Source organism: Cinclus cinclus, chromosome 1 (genome assembly GCF_963662255.1).
Source record: "Cinclus cinclus chromosome 1, bCinCin1.1, whole genome shotgun sequence".
NCBI lineage: Eukaryota > Metazoa > Chordata > Aves > Passeriformes > Cinclidae > Cinclus > Cinclus cinclus.
The window spans coordinates 59,135,613-59,153,336 of record NC_085046.1 but is presented as its reverse complement, the minus strand read 5'-3'; the positions used below and the strand labels follow the sequence as shown (position 1 = coordinate 59,153,336).

The 17,724-nt window shown below is 42.8% G+C and overlaps 1 protein-coding gene across 1 annotated transcript in view; it reads left to right on the top strand.

Annotated features, from left to right (window-relative positions):
- NFATC1 (nuclear factor of activated T cells 1) overlaps nt 1–17,724 on the top strand; it is an 87,644-nt gene that overhangs the window by 69,594 nt on the left and 326 nt on the right. Inside the window, exon 9 of the mRNA XM_062507768.1 lies at nt 8,362–9,048. Coding sequence (XP_062363752.1) covers nt 8,362–9,048 — 687 coding nt within the window. The remainder of the gene's footprint in view (nt 1–8,361; nt 9,049–17,724) is intronic.

Genomic DNA, 17,724 nt, shown 5'->3' with positions numbered 1-17,724 from the left:
GAAGTCCTTTGAATCTGTGGGTGTGGAGTTGTGCTGAGAGCCTGCCAGTGGTGACTAGATGTGCCTCAATATTGTGGTTGACAGCCCAGTGGCACAGAGGGAAGCTCTTAACATTGTTAGGATGGAATCATAGGATATCTCAAGTCAGAAGGGTCACATGAGGATCATTAAGTACAACTCCCCACTCCTTGCAGGACCACCCCTTGGTGTACATCTGTAACGGGTGAGTGCTGCCCATTGCACGTTGTTGTCATTGTTGTCAGCATTCTCCTTACTGCCTCTGCTCTAAAATTATCCCCTGCCCACCACACAGATGGGTGCAATAGCACTTTTCTCATGGCTGCATTGAGTAGCCATGCCTGTTTCACCTTAGTCCTTCTGCCCACACCTCACTCTACATTAAAAGATGACATCAGCCCCCTTAGCAAAAATGAGGATGCAAAGTGTTGCCGCTCTAATGTGACACAGCATGTGGCTTGTGCTGATTGTCTCCTGACATCTCTCACCTCTCAGGATGTGTTAAATTTTCCTGCTTGAGGTTGGCAAAATGATGGGGATTTGGTGCCTGCTGGTGGAGCAGGACAAATGCAGGGTCTGTAATGTTGTGCAGGGACTGTAGTGGTGGCTGGTACAATCCAACCTCAGCAGTGCCTCAACATGGGCATGGAGCGTGGCTGAGTCAGGCCTGGAGCCTCGGACATGCTGGAGGTGTTTTCATCCCCAGGAGCATGTGGACTGCTGCAAAGCCAGCACATGACAGGACAGGGCAACAGAAGGGACATGGTGAAAGGTTGGCCCCAGGGGACTTCTATTTTAGGTGAAAATAGGAATCACGGTTACTCATTTCTACACTATACACTGACACAGTTTATTTCATTTTGGCTACTCAGTGGTTGATTGTTACTTTTGACATTTAGCAGAGTAACTAAAAGCAGGTGAGGTTTTGTCAGAGTCCTGTTCTCATTCATGACAACCACAAAGTTCATCATCATTGGATGTATCAGCCCCTCCACTCTCATCCAGGAGCCACGGGAGGTCTGTGGAGGAGCAGAGGAGACATGTGTTGCACTCACCAGCATTACACAGGTGCTGGGTACTCACTGGTGCTGCCCCGGCTTCGTGCATTGCCCACACTTCATCCAGGTGACGTCCATTTTCAGCAGTCAGATAGAGCCCAGCCAGCTGCATCTGACCTGCAGACAGTCTGCCTTCATCTATATGGAGAGGCATATGGAGAACGCTGCCTCTATGTGGTGCTCCATCTTCACCTGGAAGGCCAGGAAAAAGCATGACCTGTGTGATGGCCCTGAGAAAGGCAGGGATGCACAAGCAGTATGTAGAAGCCCCTGGCTGTGTCTGACCATCAGCAATGATCATCCCTAATAGTTAACTTCCAGTGCATAAAATTGCTTTTTGTCAGTACCTCAATTTTCAAATATTTCCCTTCAGATTAAAAAAAACCCAGCCTGTAGTTCCGGTCATTGAACCAAACTGCATGAGCATTTTGAGGGCTCTTTGCCTTGCTTCCCAGTGATTTCACATGCAAGGACAGATGAAGTCAGTACTGGTGGTGTACTGTTATGTAGCATCATTAAAAAACCTCAGCCCAGAGGATTTTAACTTCTGACAGGGTGACACAGAGAGCCTTGGCTGGTGCAGACTGGATGTTGTGCACAGTTAAACATCCAAGTGAAGGCAGTAGTGGAGCCAGGTGCTGCACTGCACTGTGGAAGCAGCAGTAGAGCAGCCCAAGTAGGCATATCACAGAACTTGATTTTCCTATTCAACACTGTTGGATTTAACAAAGTGATATGGTGGAAAATTTTGCCTTTAAAGAATTTTCATCTCTTTCTTCTGAAAGAAAACTAATACATAATCTTCTGTACTAGCACAACCCAAAATTCCTTCCACCTACCTTCTACTTCTCCCCACCTGGTTTAGCAGGGCATGCAACAAGCTGCCATATATAATCTCCTGTCTCATAAATACGTGTAGAATAACCTAATAGTTTAACAGCTGTTGAAAAGCATTTAGCAAATGAGTTAGCTGGAAAGCACTTCCCAATCAGATAATGTCACTGTCTGAGATTATGTGGTGAGGTGCATGCACAAGGTTTCCATCTCCCCAGAGCTATTCTTGTATAAAACTGTACATATTCATCTGAACCTGTAAAAATCTATACACAAAACCCAAAATGGGCAGGCAGGCAGGCAGATTTTAGAGTTAGCCCTTCTGATGAGCAGCACCAGTAGTAGCAAGAGAGAGTGAGTTCAGACACTTGTGCAGCTAAAAGTTACACACACACACACACACACACACACACACGTCTGCTCCCTGAAGTGTCTTGATAGCAAGAGGCTTACTTTGTGTCTGAGTCATCATGTGCAGGATTTAGTAGCTAAAACAAAAGCTTGATACCAGCTTGACCTTTACAAATGTTTTGGTTTAGTAGGTTCCTAGGGAAAGCACCGAGTTCACAGACGGCTTTTGCACAGGTCCCTGTAGTTAACTGTCTCACAAGATCCCTGGGACTGAGTGCTCATCCCTTGTCACTGAGACTGCCACTGCTGCACACATGTTGGCAGGGCATTTCAGAAAGTTTTGCTCAGCCACTGCTGCTCGGGTGTTACTGCAGCAGGGATTATGTTTTGTGAGGACAGCCAGCCCCTTGCCTCTCCCCAGCACCGGCTGCTCCACAGTCAGAACAAGGGGTGAGGCCTCAAGTATGCTGGATCCAGCCAGTGCTGCAGCAGCAGCCAGGATTTTGTCTTTGCACAAATCCAGAATGGCTAAACTGTACATGGAGATGTGTCCACATCCCGAGTTAGTCTCTGGTTGACCAGCAGCAAAGCAGTGACAGGAGTTGGGGTGACCTGTGCAGGTGTGTGCCAGTATCAAAACTGTTCAACAAGGAAGGATTTCAGAGGCACAAACAGCCTTTCAGATCTCAGCTCAGTAATGGAGGTTTAGATACCTAACTCCTCAGCTCTCTTTGAAAGTCTCATCCCAAATTCTTAGCAATTGCCGGACATTTAGTCCAGAAGTTGAAGAAATGTGTGTGCGCACATGATGAAAAAAAGTAGTGTTTTGATTTTCTTACTCTTAACTAAAATCTGTGTGCAGGTGCCAGGGAACTACATCATAGTCTGCACCAGGAAAGGAATCTATTTTGTTGGATAGATTCAATCAAACTTAAGGGTAAAATAAATATATTTTGATATATTTTAGTGCCAAAAATTGCTACACTGATGATACTACCTGGAAATGGGAATTTTATAGTTAAATGTTAATCAGGATACACATCTTTTTAATTGATAAGATTTTATTTTTTCAGTTCACATATTTTAATGACATCCTCCCCCCTCCCCCCCCCAAAAAAAAAAGTTTAAAAACCCATCTGGATTGCTGAAGTGCAAAAGCAAACACGCACTTGTTGGAATTGTCAAAAAATATATATAGTTTATATCTGAGCACTTTCTGACTCCCTTTACTGAATGTGCATGATTTATTATTTTTCTTCTAGGTTTGATATATTAACTTTTTACCTGCTAGAAAGGCCTTTCATGTAAATGTGGGCTTGCAGAACTGGCTAAAATATTTCTCCCAGATTCAGACACACACAGAAGGACCATTGTCTTCCACCAGTGCCTTGGTATGATGTCATAACCCTGATCTCTGAGTAAGAAGCTTTGATTTATAGCTAGGGCTGCTGCCAATGCGTGGTTCTCAGAACTTCATACTAAATTAGATGACATAATGACATGAGTTCAGAGTCTAAGAAGTCATCACCAAACCACTGAAAACCAATTAGAAATTAATTTGCTTATCAGACTAATTTAGAACAGTGACCTCCGTCATATTTTAATATTCAAAATCGAGGACTGTTTAAAACTGTCTATCAACTGACCTAATGCACTGTGAAGTAACAGGCATTTAAAATTTCACTGTACCAAACTTGCATTCTTTTTTTACCTTTTTAGGGCAAGGGCCAGATCCTTCAGCACTCTTAAATTAATAATGTTGCTTCTGAGTCTGAGCATACATAGAAAGACAATGACAATCATCTTTTGTATTTACAATTTCACAAATTCTGGCTTCAATACTGCAGTTTATTATAGGCAAATCTCAGCATATGGAAAGTTCAGTCACAGTTTTTTGGTTTTTGTTCTAGCCAGCTGAGAGTGTGCAAGACTGGGTGCTAGCTCAGCACCACGGAGCAGTTCTGAGACAGAATGATTGTCACTGTTTGGTATGGCTCTGCTGGATTTAAGAAGGGACTGTTTCTGCTGAAAGTGCTCACAGGTTCTGAACAGCTGTAGGGCTTTGCAGTTAATTGCCACCTCAAGCTGGCTGTGTGACTGACTAGGTGTGTGCCTTTTAGCTGGCAGGGTTTTACCAAGTCATTCAAGATTTGAAATATTGGAGCTAGAAGTTAGTTAGGCTAATACTGTTGCCTGTTAAATATTAATCCTGAGGAAATTAGTGGTACTGTCTATATCCCATTGCATGTCCCTGTGTGAAATACTCACTTGTGGAAGTCAGTGAGGATGGAAATGGATGTGTGTTACAGCAGCTAGCTTACCATGCCTCCACAGGGATGTGTAACAGGGCTCAAAAACCCTTCTTCGATCTTGGGTTTGTAAAGACTTGCAGTTCATCAGGTATAAGTCAGTAGAAAAGTGGTAACACCAGTACCCAGCTGGCCTCTGAACAGTCCTGCCCACTGTCTTGTCTTGTGCAGAGGGTTCTCCTGTGAACTACCCAGGGTTCTGTGCAAGGCCCTGATTTGGACTTGATCCTTGAGAGTCCCTTCCAAGTCAGGGTATTCTGTGATTTTCCTATCTAGGACAAAACAGTGAAGGTTGATACTAGGGTTTGTATCCTGTTCTAAGTCTGGTGCAGTTGCCCACCCCAGCTGAGCATCTCAGTTCCCCAGAAGTCAGTGAGACAGTGGTGTGTTAGTTCCTTGTAGCCTCCTTACACTGTTTGAGACACTGTGATGGCAAGTGGGTAGCCAGTGAGTACAGTTACAGGCTGTTCTGCATTGTTTTGGGAAGGGGTGCCTTGAAATACCCATAGCTCTTACTTCAGGCCCTCTAAAGTCCTTTGAAATGTGGAAGAAAAAAGTTGCCCTTCAAAAAAAATAGTATGAGGTGATTTACACCAACTTTTGACACAAACAGAGTATTTTCATGATGATCAGATGAGACCTCCAGGTAGGTTGAGTTGAGTTTGCAAATACAAACATTGGCAAAGATTTTTGGCCTTTGTTACTCCGTTTATTGAAGATACATAGGCTGGGGAGAAGCAGGTAATGGGAGACAGTAGCGTAAATAAACCATTAACTAATGTGATGTAGCAATTTGTGGTATTGTGTCCTCCACAAGTCATATACTACAGTTTTTAATGTAAAATACTAAGGTTGACATCTGGCCGGAAGGGGTAATGTTAATGTCTTAGGCTTCTTCTGACATGCTCAGCTTTACAGGTCTGATTCCTGATAATCTGGATCATTAGTAATGGTTTCTTCATGGGAAAAAAAAAAAAAAGGTCCTACACACCTTCCTTCTCCAAACTGGTGCCTCATGACGGTGTTTGCAGTTTTTAAAAGGGGGTTGAGTGGCTGCCATCCCAGCCTGTGTGATGCTCACACTCACTCTCCGCAGGGTTAATGGCTCTGCAGCTGGCAGAACACAGAAAAGTCATATACAAATCCCTTCACCATTTCAGCAGGAATACTTCTTCTGTCTCCTGGTGTGATACTTATTCTAGTGATGAGATTAGCATACAAATATATGATACTGCGCAAGGGCTGAATTTTTTTTACTGTGTTGAATAAACTCTTAAAAAAAGGTAACAAAGGCAGTTCAATTGAACAAGTTCAGGCTACTCTAAGCATAAGTGCAGGTAATATTTGTCCATTTAAGACAATTTGTTTCCCATTACATGAAATACCTGATGCCCATAAGTATTAGTTTAAAGCAAAACAACCCTGACTAGCCCTGACCAGTCTCTGTTTTCACTCTGAATTTTTAGGCACCAGGAGAGTCTTTTCTTGGTGTCACCATCTCCAAGTGAATTTTTGGACTAACAGGTGTGGAATAGAGCCCCTCCCACCCATGAGTCCTTCACCTGGTGCAGAGCAGGACTTACTGGTGGTCCTCCATTGGCTGCAGTATGTGTATTTCAGTGTAGCAGCACACAAAAAGAGATTCACAATATTCAGGACCACTAATCAGACCTCCAAATGGACCCCATGGCATTGCTTTTGTAAAGAAAAAACTTGGACAGAAGTGACAAAAAAATGCTTGTCACACCAGCTAGCAAAGGTGTGCTGCAAAAGAGCTACAATGAAAAGCCAGCCTGGGATCAGGAACCTGCCTTCTGTAAAGTCTCCAGCCTGCCTGCCACCAGGGCTATAACCCTTCCCTGGGTTATAACAAGTCAGACAACTCCAGGGTTTATTGGAGTTGTATTGCCAGTGGTTGAGCTTGGAATTATTTAGCACAGGTGTTTCTATAACAGTGATATATTGGGAAAATTCAGTGTTCAACAACCATCATATTTCCAGCTGTGCTGTGGTTAGTGCTAACGCAGTGAACCTAATATAAAACATGTGAGAATATTTGCTAGCTCAGGAACTTGTTAAAGGTATTTTCTTACAATATCTGAGTTGCTGTGTTTATCTAGGTGTGTTTCTTCGGTCTTGCATTTTCCTAGAGGGTGTGATAGTGGTTTTGTAAAGCTGTCACTGAACCTGAAATCTGCTTCTCTGCAACCAAGTGCATTAGTAGCCCAGCTAGCAGCACACAAACTGGTGAAAATAAGACTATGAGAAATCCAATGACAGTCCATCACACCTAGCATATTTGTCTTGAGCAGCACCTGTGCATCTGTTACATATATAGACCTGTTTTTACTAGGGTGCTAGAAATCTTGAAACAAGTGTTGCAAGCATCTACATGTAAAAGAACATAAAAGGAACGAAGTTAACAAGGGGCTCGGGGGCTGTAAAACAAGGGTAGTGAAGTGCATTCACCACCAACAAAATTTGGGAGTGTTAAAAGAGGTTTTATATGTTCAGATGGACACGTGTGTTTTAAGGGGCTCAAAAAGACTCATACACAAACATAATAAGTGGCTGGACAATATGTAAGAGTTTTGTAAAACACATGCAAATAAAAATACAGTCAGAGACACTCGTGCAACATGCACATATCTGAGCTGACTTATGAAAAGATGTTTTATTATTAACTTCATGCCACAGTGGGTTGGTTATTAGAATATTATGAAAAATATTCTCTGGTGCCACCAGAATTATTTTTAGAAAGAAAATAAATGCCATTTATGCATCTATACTTGATCATTGTATACATTAGAGTTGCATCTGTCTAGAAAAAATACATCTACAATCTAGCTTGGCTCTATTATTTTTAATTTTCCTGATTGAGAAAGTGGGTCAGTTTTAGCTGTATACTGCATCTGTTGTAGGAGAAGCATCAAAGACACCTCCTTTTGATTTGAGAGAGAAAGCATATGTTGAAAAGACACTTCGATTTGAGAAAGGATCTTTCTTCTCTGACTTGAGAAAGCAGCTCTGCATTTGTCATGGCTGAGTCAATACTCACTGACAATAATTTCTGTCCACATTCTGGTAGATTTTAGATATGATGGCTCAATTAGGGCATTGTTTGGGACAGTGGATAGAACAAGCAGAGGTCTAGAACAGGAATCAGTTTATCTTGGTAGCCAGAGAGTGCCTAACATTTTTAGGAGCTGGCATTAGCAAAAATCAAATGCAATTAATGTAAAAAACTAAAAAAATCAGATCCTACTCTTTCAAAAAGAGCCTCATAATCGAAAACTTCTTGTATGTAGCACCTCTGTCACATATCTTTGCAACTTTATTTTCATTCTAAAAAAATCTAAAAGCCCCATATCAACCTTATTATGCTCCAGTTTACTGTGTGTACAGACATTTATCAAATGGGCCATCGGTAGCTGTAGAAATGCAGTAGTCTATCCAAGTTAAAATTCTTGCCTTGATTACTACAAATCCATGGAGCCCTTGGGTCCAAAGCTTCCACTGAAGCACAGCTATTTGCAAATAGATTTTTATAGCACATTAGTGCTGGAGGAGAGTCCAAAGAAAATAGTCCTTTTCAATATTAGAACCAGCTGTGACTTTCTTGTGCTGATGACTCATTCATTTTTTTTTATAGGGTGGGAGAACTAGGCAAAAGACACACAGAGTCTTATTCACGACGTTGTTTGTTTTGCAAAGGGTATCCTAGCCACAAGCCAACTTGATCTTACCAATACGCAACTCATGTTTATTTAAAACCTTTTTTCTTTTAACAGTTCCAATTATAAAAACAGAACCCACAGATGACTATGAGCCTGCTCAAACCTGTGGACCAATGAACCAAGGCTTAAGCCCACTCTCTAAACCGTACTACAGTCAGCAGATCATGATGCCCCCTGATCCTGGTTCGTGCCTCGTGGCCGGCTTTGCCTCCTGTCAGCAGAGAAACGCTGTGATGTCACCTTCTCCCAACGCAAGCCCCAAGCTGCACGACCTTTCGTCCTCTCCTTACAAGTGCATCCCCAACCCGGGCCACGGTCACCTCGGACTTCAGCAGCCCACTGGAGGTGTCCCCACCATACAGGAAGTGCCAAGGTCTATAGTTGTGCACCCAAGCCCCCCTGAGCAATCGTCTCACGTCATGCTGCAGCCGCAGGTGAGTCAACATCTGAGCAGTAGCTGTCCCCTTGGTTATCAACAAACACTCTATCCCAACAGTCCCTCTTCTCCAGTTCCATCTGTTACCCAAGAGCCAACCTATTTGCAGTCCTGCAGTCCAACTCACTCATCCATAATGGGTCAACAGCAGCAGCAACTGCCGAAGGTTCACAGAAATGAGTCTCCAACAACCCAACCACTGTCATTGCCAGAGTTGCATGAGGAAAGTAATCATAATTTGGCCCCTATTCCTGTAACGATCAAGCGAGAACCTGAGGAATTGGACCAGATGTACCTGGATGATGGTAAGTTTTCCACAGCACAGGTTTGCCTTCACCATGTTGCTCTATCAGTGAGTTCCCTTAACCCTCACCCTTCTTTTGAATCCTGTTGGAAAAAAAGTTCCATTAATAGCCTGGTGGAAAGGCGCAGACTTTGCTTGGATTGTCTTTATACAGGACCCTTTCATTTCATTTGCAATAATGAAACCACATTATCTAAGCATTGAATGTTGTTGGTTAGCATAGAACTCTAGCTGCATGACCAACAGCTGTGTTGTAATAATCTTAACTATATGTTCTTGGCTTACACCCATGCCAGTGACCTATGGAGCTGCAGTGAAAACATATTTAACATTGTCCCATTCGTGATGCAGTGAAAGGTCTGATGTGTAAATCTGTTCAGTGAAACTAAATGTTAACGGCACTACTTCAGCTGAGAAGGTTCACATTAAAAAGGGAGGCATATCTTTCAGTTTCATTTTCCAATCTGTTTGCATATGATGTTAAGACTACCTTTTCCCCCCCCCATTTTCATTGTGGCTTTGCTGCTTCTTTTTCTTTTTATGGTTTTGTAAGAATCTGTATATATTCTACATGCAGCACTGAAAAGTTGAAATGCTGTGATAAACTTATAAGATCCTAGTTCCCAAATATTTCTTAGTTGAGTGTCATAAAAGGGATGATACGGAAATTGGTTATGTGACATTACTGAACTGCAATTTAGTATTTGTTGCTAAGTATCCCAGGAGTCTTCTGGACTCTTACCTTAATGCAGGATGTGAATTCCCTTCTAATAGTCACGTAACTTTATATAACATACCATGCTAGTTGAAGAAGAAGTGCCACTTAAACATCAGCATTGAAACTAATTGGTGCCAAGGAACATCTGAATGTTATTGTCCTTCAGGGAGAACTTAAGGACAATTCATTGCACTGTTTTTTTGGAAAAAGGACATTTTGTCATTCTATTTTAAACAGCATGCTACTCACTGAAATAGGATTGAAAATTAATGTTCTGGAGACTGAGTAGCAGCTCTTTGCTTTTCAACTCTAGGAAAATTATTTTTCGTAACAGAAGTTATTGGTTACATGGTAGAGAGGTTCAGGGACGTTTTTCTAATTAGGAGTTAAGGTCACTAGTTTTGCACGACACATGTCTTTGACAAGATTTTCTTCATATAGTGTTCATTTTTATCACTTACCTATGCTGCAAGGAGCATGATTTCAACAAGATAAGTGAGAAATGTACACAAACGAAAAAAAAAAAAAAGCCATACCAGAATTTTGGGTTTGAGAAAAAACAGAATTTATCTATTTAAGGAGGAGAGTTTAGATAAATCTAAGCCTAGTGTATAGGTGTCTTTTGTAGAAAAGCGCAAGAAAGGAGCAGCCTTCCTGCTTTACCTCTCAAAAATCCAGCAACCTCTTCTCTGACATAACCATGAAAGCTGCCTTTGGCTGGTCCCTGGTGGAGAGATGGGACTATGTCTCTGGGATGGAGGGTGAATGAAGCACCTCATCCATGTCTGCTTTAGGTTTCTCATGGAGGAGCAGAGGAGCTTTGTTACCATGTAGTCTGAGAGAGAGGTTTTAGTATTTTCAGCAATGCTCATTCTCTCTGACAAAGCGTAAATGGTTAAGCCTTTAACCTCATCTCTGTTCCATCACTTTCCCCTGGACATACAAGCACACCAGTCCTCTGACAGATGATCAGAACTAATTGTAGAAGCTACCATGTACATCTGCACTGATATTTAAGGTTGACTTTGAAGATCTCTTCAGCTAGCCAAATCCAGATATACTTCCCTTTGGCATCCAGCAGGCTTTCAAAATAATTCTGTGTCTGACCCACAAGAGCTATAGACCAAGAAAGATGTAGCAGTCCTGGAAACAATATATAATAGGAAGAAACCCAAGCCTTTGTAACTGAATGAATTAAATACCACCAGTTCCCTCTATGGTGGTCAGTCAGAAATGTCTAAAATGATATTTAGGTTTGTCGCAGGGATCACACTGATGGAGCTCGACCCACATGAGCTGCCTTTTCCTATCTAAACTTTATCTCACTGCCTAAAGAAAAGGTCATCCACTCTATGTATATCTGAAGTGGACTACTACCCTGTCTGGACAAGGGGCTAAAGGCAGGAAGTGTTTCTTGTTGGATTTGTGCTGGCCAAGACACCCTGTTCAAACCACACAGAGCTCTGGCATGCCTCAGACATGCAGCACAGGAGCATGAAGCTGTGAGTCAGGCTGGAAGCCTGTTTAGGTGCATGCTGTATGTGTTTCATGAAGGCAGCATTTTCACCACCACTGCAGACATTGGTTTCACATTACATTTAATCTGATGGAACTGCAGGCTTCTATGGGAAGGGTGGCCTCAATCCACCTTGCTCTGTCACATGTTCTTACTGCTTCCTTTGAGTCATATCAATTGATTATGGAGCAGCAGAGTAGGCTAATGGAAAAGTAACGTGCCCAAAATAGCAAAATCCACATAGTTTTCTGTTGGGTCAGCTCATGGAACGTCCTCCAGTAGCTGGATCCAGCTCTCGAGAGAGGGCAAGAAGCCTGGTGCTGTGGGTCAAGGGGTGCTGCAGGGTCACTCTGGGTGGCAGAAGCCCACCAATAGGCCACAGCAAGTGTGAGTTGAAGCCACTTCTGATGTGATCTTATCCTCCCCAGGAACTATCTAATCACTCATCCTGTTTTGGTTAACAATCCCCTTCTCGTGCTCACCTGTCACTTACAGAAGGGTGATGTCTGGGCTCCATTGCACGATCTCCAAGGGCAGTTTGGCCCCTCTGGTGACTGCCTGGAAACCACTGGTGGTTGCTCCTGGTGTCCCAGGGGGTGCTGCTCACTGAGATCAGTGCAGAAAAGGCAAAGCATGTATACAGCACCTTTGTGCCTGGTGCTGTTTCATTCACACCTCTGACCATTACAGTGGAGCAAGGGACTGTGCGTTTTGGAGAGTGGCTCATACCAAATAGGAGCAATTCCTTTTTTTATGTGCCTGACTTCTTCAAAAATTAGGAGGTTTTTGAAGGTATCGCCATTTTTAGTTACTAGTATATCCAGCTCTAAGTGTTCTTCTTATTGGAGGAGTGGGTGGAATATCTGTAGCACTTGTGAACAAGACAGGTTAGGTGTACTTAACTGCTTTCCTTGCCTGCTGCTCCAAGTATAGCAACTTTTTTCCTCATCCCTGATTTTGAAGTATTTTAAGGACATTAAAAATTATATTCTCAAAGCATTGCTCATTTTAACTAGTATATCTTCACAGCATGTCATAGCTATTTAATACCTTCAGTTTTATCTAAAAGGTATTTAAGAAGTGTGACGTATTGACATCTAGCATACTTGGGGTACTACCAGAAAAATAAAATGTCCAATTGATTTTCCCAGATTATAACTGATAAAATTTTGATTGCTTGTTTACCACTTTATGGAGGTTTGATTTATGTATCTAATATACATAGAGCAGTTTTGGACCAGTACAAGTAGAAATCTTTTGGTTTCAGCTATGGGTTCAAAGTAACATTCATTCCTTTAGTTCTGGAATATGTCCAAATATAGACCATTTATACTGCAAAGTATAGATGGAAAAAAACCAGTTAATTAATTTATATAAATAGAGATCCTTTCTATTACATTTTTCTGCTTTGGTAAAGGTGGGTAGCTGAAGTAATATAAAAGGAGCACACGAAGAGAATTCCAATTTGGCAATTAAGTTCTGGTCTTGGCAATCTTATTTTAAATCAAAATCTACAGCAGCCACCTGGGCTACTCATTAAATGTGCTGTCCATTTCTGTATGTGAGTATTTGATTCCACATATAGAACGTATTTAAAACTCACGCCGTAAAGTGATACCTGATATATTATGGCTATATTCTTGATACTGAAAGGTATCTGGCTTGGATACCAGCACCCATTTCAAATCATTTTGAGTTCAGCCTCTTAGCAAAGATTATGGCTGACTGCCTTTGCTGCCTTCACAGGAAAATTTGATTAAAAGTGGTTGAAATTGTGACATTTATGCCTTTCTCTGCAAGAGTCCATGGTCCTTTGCAGGGGGAGAGGGAGTGTCTCCTGTCCTCTGTACCAGGAGCTCTTGCAGATACCTGCAGGACACTGGGGAACCCTGGTAAGTGATGCTGAGACTTACATTGTCTCCATGTGCATGTGCCACTCCTGCCCTAGGCAGTGAAGGTTCAGAGATGTTTGCCTTTCAGATCTAACCTGGCAAGAGTGTGGGGTGCTAGGGTGCTGGAGCTCACGTAAAATCATTAGGCAGGCAGGCTTGAGAAACCTCTTTAGCACAAGTCCATGCTGTGATTTCTTTTAAGAAAATACATACTATTTAGGTATCGATGTGTCTGCCTTGAGACATGAAATAGAATTAATATTGCCCAAAGGGATAGATGGTTTGGGGAAGCTACAAGCTGATGAGAATTCTTTCTGGTCCTTTGAACCAGGTGTGAAAATTTAGCTAATTTGTATATTTGACATCTTTATTTTTATATTTTGAGTGTGCTTCTCTCTGCAGTTATCTAGCTAGTACTTGGGTCAAAAGCTATGCTAGTCTGCTCTTGAACTAATCCTCCTTCTTTTCTGTTGACTAGGGCAGCTCAGACAATTTTTCAGAATTTTAACTGACTTTCTTAGTGGTAAAGAAACCCAAAGCCAGAGGCAGGAGAGTGGAAGTTCACACAGCTTTACGGATGTCCAGGCAGCTGGGAACTGGCCAGGCTCACAACAGGAGATGCTGTAGGTGACTTGAAATCACCTTCCTCATCCCCCTTTCCCTTTCCTGTATCTAGTGTAGCCTGTGTGGAACACAGAACCGAGCTCCAAGTCTTTCATTTCGCCAGGATGGACGATGCCAAGAAATATTTTTCAGGTTGTAACTGGCACTCCCACAGGCTATTAGATATTTTACCTGCAGCAGAATGACACTCATTTGTGAAATTATTTCCTGCTGTTAGAAACATCAAAGAATGTAGTTTTCATTACAGATGAAAACAAAGCTATTTTGAAAAAGCAAGAGGGAAACACATTGGTAACAGCAGGAAAAAATGTATGACTTACATTCTTAGCAGATTTCAAGGTGTATTGCACATTCTGTAATTCCATTTGTTATATTAATGCACAAAACTTTACAAAAGCAGTTTTTCATTGAAAACAAAGGAGCATCCTGGAGGTTTCTTTTAACTAAGGTACTTGATTATCCAGTGCTTGAGTACTGAAGGCCTGGTTTCTAATCTCAACTTTTGAGATGCAGTGGCAGCCTTGTTGAAATCAGGAGTGCACTCCTGTTGCTGGCCATGAGGCCAGAGTTCCACATGCTGTTGAAAAAAAAGTTTTCCAGAATGTCCTGAGTCCTGTGCAGGAGCCAGAACTGAAATAACAGTATCTAAAAGATAGATCTTCTGTCTGAAGTTTTGTATATTAATTCAGCCTCCTCCTCTGCACATGAAGGCTTTCCTAAAGGTCTCTATCCTGATCTTGACTTGATCAGATCTATAAATCTTTGCATAGTAAGATGAAAATACACAGGCCATAAACAAAGGTATCTGATGTTTGGATATGTGGCTAGCAGAAAGTATCAGAACCACATAATCATCTTTTTTAAAACAAGGAGGCTTTTGTTCTTGTGATTGTCTTTGCACAGCTGTGAGTTTTATAGCACCATGCCAATGAATGCACTCATTGCGACTTGTATTTTACTCTGAAAAGGTAAATTGGGAGTATTAAGCCCCCAAAAAGTATGTAAAAGTGGCAAAACCACAGGTAAAGTGTTACTAAAAGCTGCACTCCTGCCAGCCATTTCATTTTAAACATGGCTCTTTTAAATATAACTTTTGCAGTAAAAGCTGTAACTCCTGGATGTAATATGAGCTATTGCTAATGTCATTCCCATGAATTGCTTACAGTGTTGAACCGTTAGATGTCTGACAAGTCCATATATCTCCTATACAGTATATATGAAAGTTGTCTGCGTCTGAACCATATGTTTTTTTTTTTTTACTCCTCTATATTCTGGAAATGCACGTGGTTTGGTGATATAGTTTATTTGAACAGGAACCATAGCAGACAGAATTATTCTTTCGCTGAAATGTATCCTTTTTCATACATCTCAGCTTCATGATTAAAGCAATTGGCTTTTGAGGCGTTAAGTTTAGTCTGCTTCTGCCACAATTATGCCTTTGAAAACTCCTGGGTTCACCCAGTGATTTCCAGTAGTCCAAATGTCATTAGAACAACATGCAGGTAGTCTGCAAAGTCCAGTAACACTGTCTACACTATTGGCTTGGGTGAGCTTTTCCCTTCCTCCCTCTTGGCCAAGCCTTGCAGCTCTGGGAGAAAACAAATAGCTTTCCTCATGGAAAGTTTTACTTAACCTGGCGTGGTGCCTGAGCCTAGACCCTCCTCGTCTCTAATGATGATTGAAAGTGTACATGCTACTGTGATAAAACATGCTGAGTCGTTAACATTTGGGGCTTGGGCTGTAGGCGATGAGTAAGGGAGGGCTGAAGTAATGCGTTCGAGTCAGACCTTCGTTGGACTTGCACGTCTGGGTTGGAGGGGGATCCTGTTACATGAAACCACACACCCCCGGGAATGTGTTTTGCTGTTTCTAGCAGGCTTGATGAATTGAGTCTCCCAGGAGGCCCACCAGAAGGAAGCCCCCAGGAGCACAGATGACCAGACTAGGTGTCTTCCTGGTTTTCTGCAGCCCCAGGTGTGCAGAGCAGACCTGCCTACCTCGTAGCTGTGGTATGCTGTGAAATATAGTAGGGAACTTTGCTTTCTTTCAACGTCAGCACTTATATTTCCAGGGAGGTCCTTGAGTCTCAGGCTTTCAAGAAAGCATCCAGTCCCTTTGGAGAAGTCCTGAGTGGCTTCAGCCCCACTCAGTGATGCCAGACACTGGTGGAGGGAGCAGGAGGCTGACCAAGTGACAGGAAAGCTGCAAAAAGCAGTGTTGAAAAATCAGCCTTTGGTTGATGTGCATCTGCGCACACACCTTCACATTAACACTTGGAGCTATTAAGTGTTTGTCTGAAGCTGCGTTGCTCCCCCTCTTTCCAGCTGAGAGCAGCTTGGAAGAAGCCTCTTCTCACTCCCATGCCCAGTTCATTCTTCCATTTCTATATCAATGGCTGTTGTTGTTGCTGTTTCAAATGGTAAAGGTTTTGTTGGTAATTTTCTGTAAGCTTTCCCTGGCAGCTGGCAGAGAAGAAGTTGCTGTGTCTGAGCCTTGGTAACATTTACATCTGCTTTTAAGCCTGGAGTGGTGCCAAGCAAAATACGTGGCTTGCAGAAGCACGAGCTTCGTGAGAAAGCTTTGTTCCGATGCAAATTATTTTAGGAATATGTTGTTTGTTTGAATCATTTCTGCTGAGCTGAGCAGTATTAGCTGCTCAGGTGTGGCCTCGTGCTTTGGCCTCCATGCTCTCGTGTCCTGAGCCCCTTCTGTCAAAACATTTGTGGGGAAGTTGTGGTGGCAGGCCCCTCTTCTCGAGGGAGCAGAATAAGGCACAGGCACCTCCGCAGAGCCGGGCTGGCGGCTCAGCCCAGCAAACGCATCCGTGTCAGAGGGAGCAGCCTCCACGACTTGACGTACAGCGCTCTTGGAGAGGCTCTGGCAAGCTACAGGATCCCCGAGCTGTGGAGGGCCTGCCTCTGCTCCCACTTAAGTCAATAACACCGTTCCCTTTGGGTTCCTCGGGAACAGGACCAAGCGCGTGGCTGGTAGTTAAAGCACACATAATAGCTGCATTCATGGAAGCCTGGTCCCTGATAGACAGGCAGAGGGGGAGTTTTTCCAAGCAGATTTCTTCACGGCACCGCTCATTGTTTCATCTGTGTCTGCCGGACAGCTGGGGGCTGGGGCAGGGGCCTGATAGTGGCTTGACCATGGCTGCAGAGAGCAGGCTGCTTGATAACCTGGCTGCGGGTCTTTCCTCCTCTCTGAGGAGCTGATGCTGATTGCAACCAAAGGGGGGCACAGGCTTCCACAACAGGCTTATCACCAGGCTGGGAGGAAGCTTATGAAAAAAAGCAGACCCTTAAAATGTTCCCCTCCTCCTCTGTTCACTGAGGAAGTCTGCAAAGCCTGGACATTGAAAATACCTGGGAACAACTGGTGAGTAAGAAATACAGTAGGAAAACTGCAGTCCTGTTCTTTACTGGCCAGCTTGGCTGGGTTTGGCAGCAAACCAGGGAGCTGGAACAGCCCTCTATATCTCCTTTATAGGTTTTGGTCTTCTACATTTTGCACACCATGAAACCTACTGCAAGACAAATAGCAGAAAGCTGAGTGAGATGGTGCTGCAAGTGTGTCAAAATTTCCAAACTGTATTGTTCCTGAATGTATAAATTGCAGTATGAGCACTGAAAGAGCCTTGAAAAAGCAGTGCTACAGGCTATCCAAATCCATAATTAGTGGATTAATTCTTTGGTCCTTACGCAGTTATAGCTCATTATCTAAGCATCACATAAACACAAGAATGTTCCTCACTTGCCTTTCCTTTGCACAACTAACACATGATTTCTCTACTTAATTTTGGCTCTCCTGCAGCCATGCTGCTGCAGAGAATGCAGAAGACAAGATTTTATTCTTCATGTCTGTACTGTCCAGATTGCTTTTGATGTTAGATTTCCGTGGGAGATCTGTGAAGATCAGTTCCCT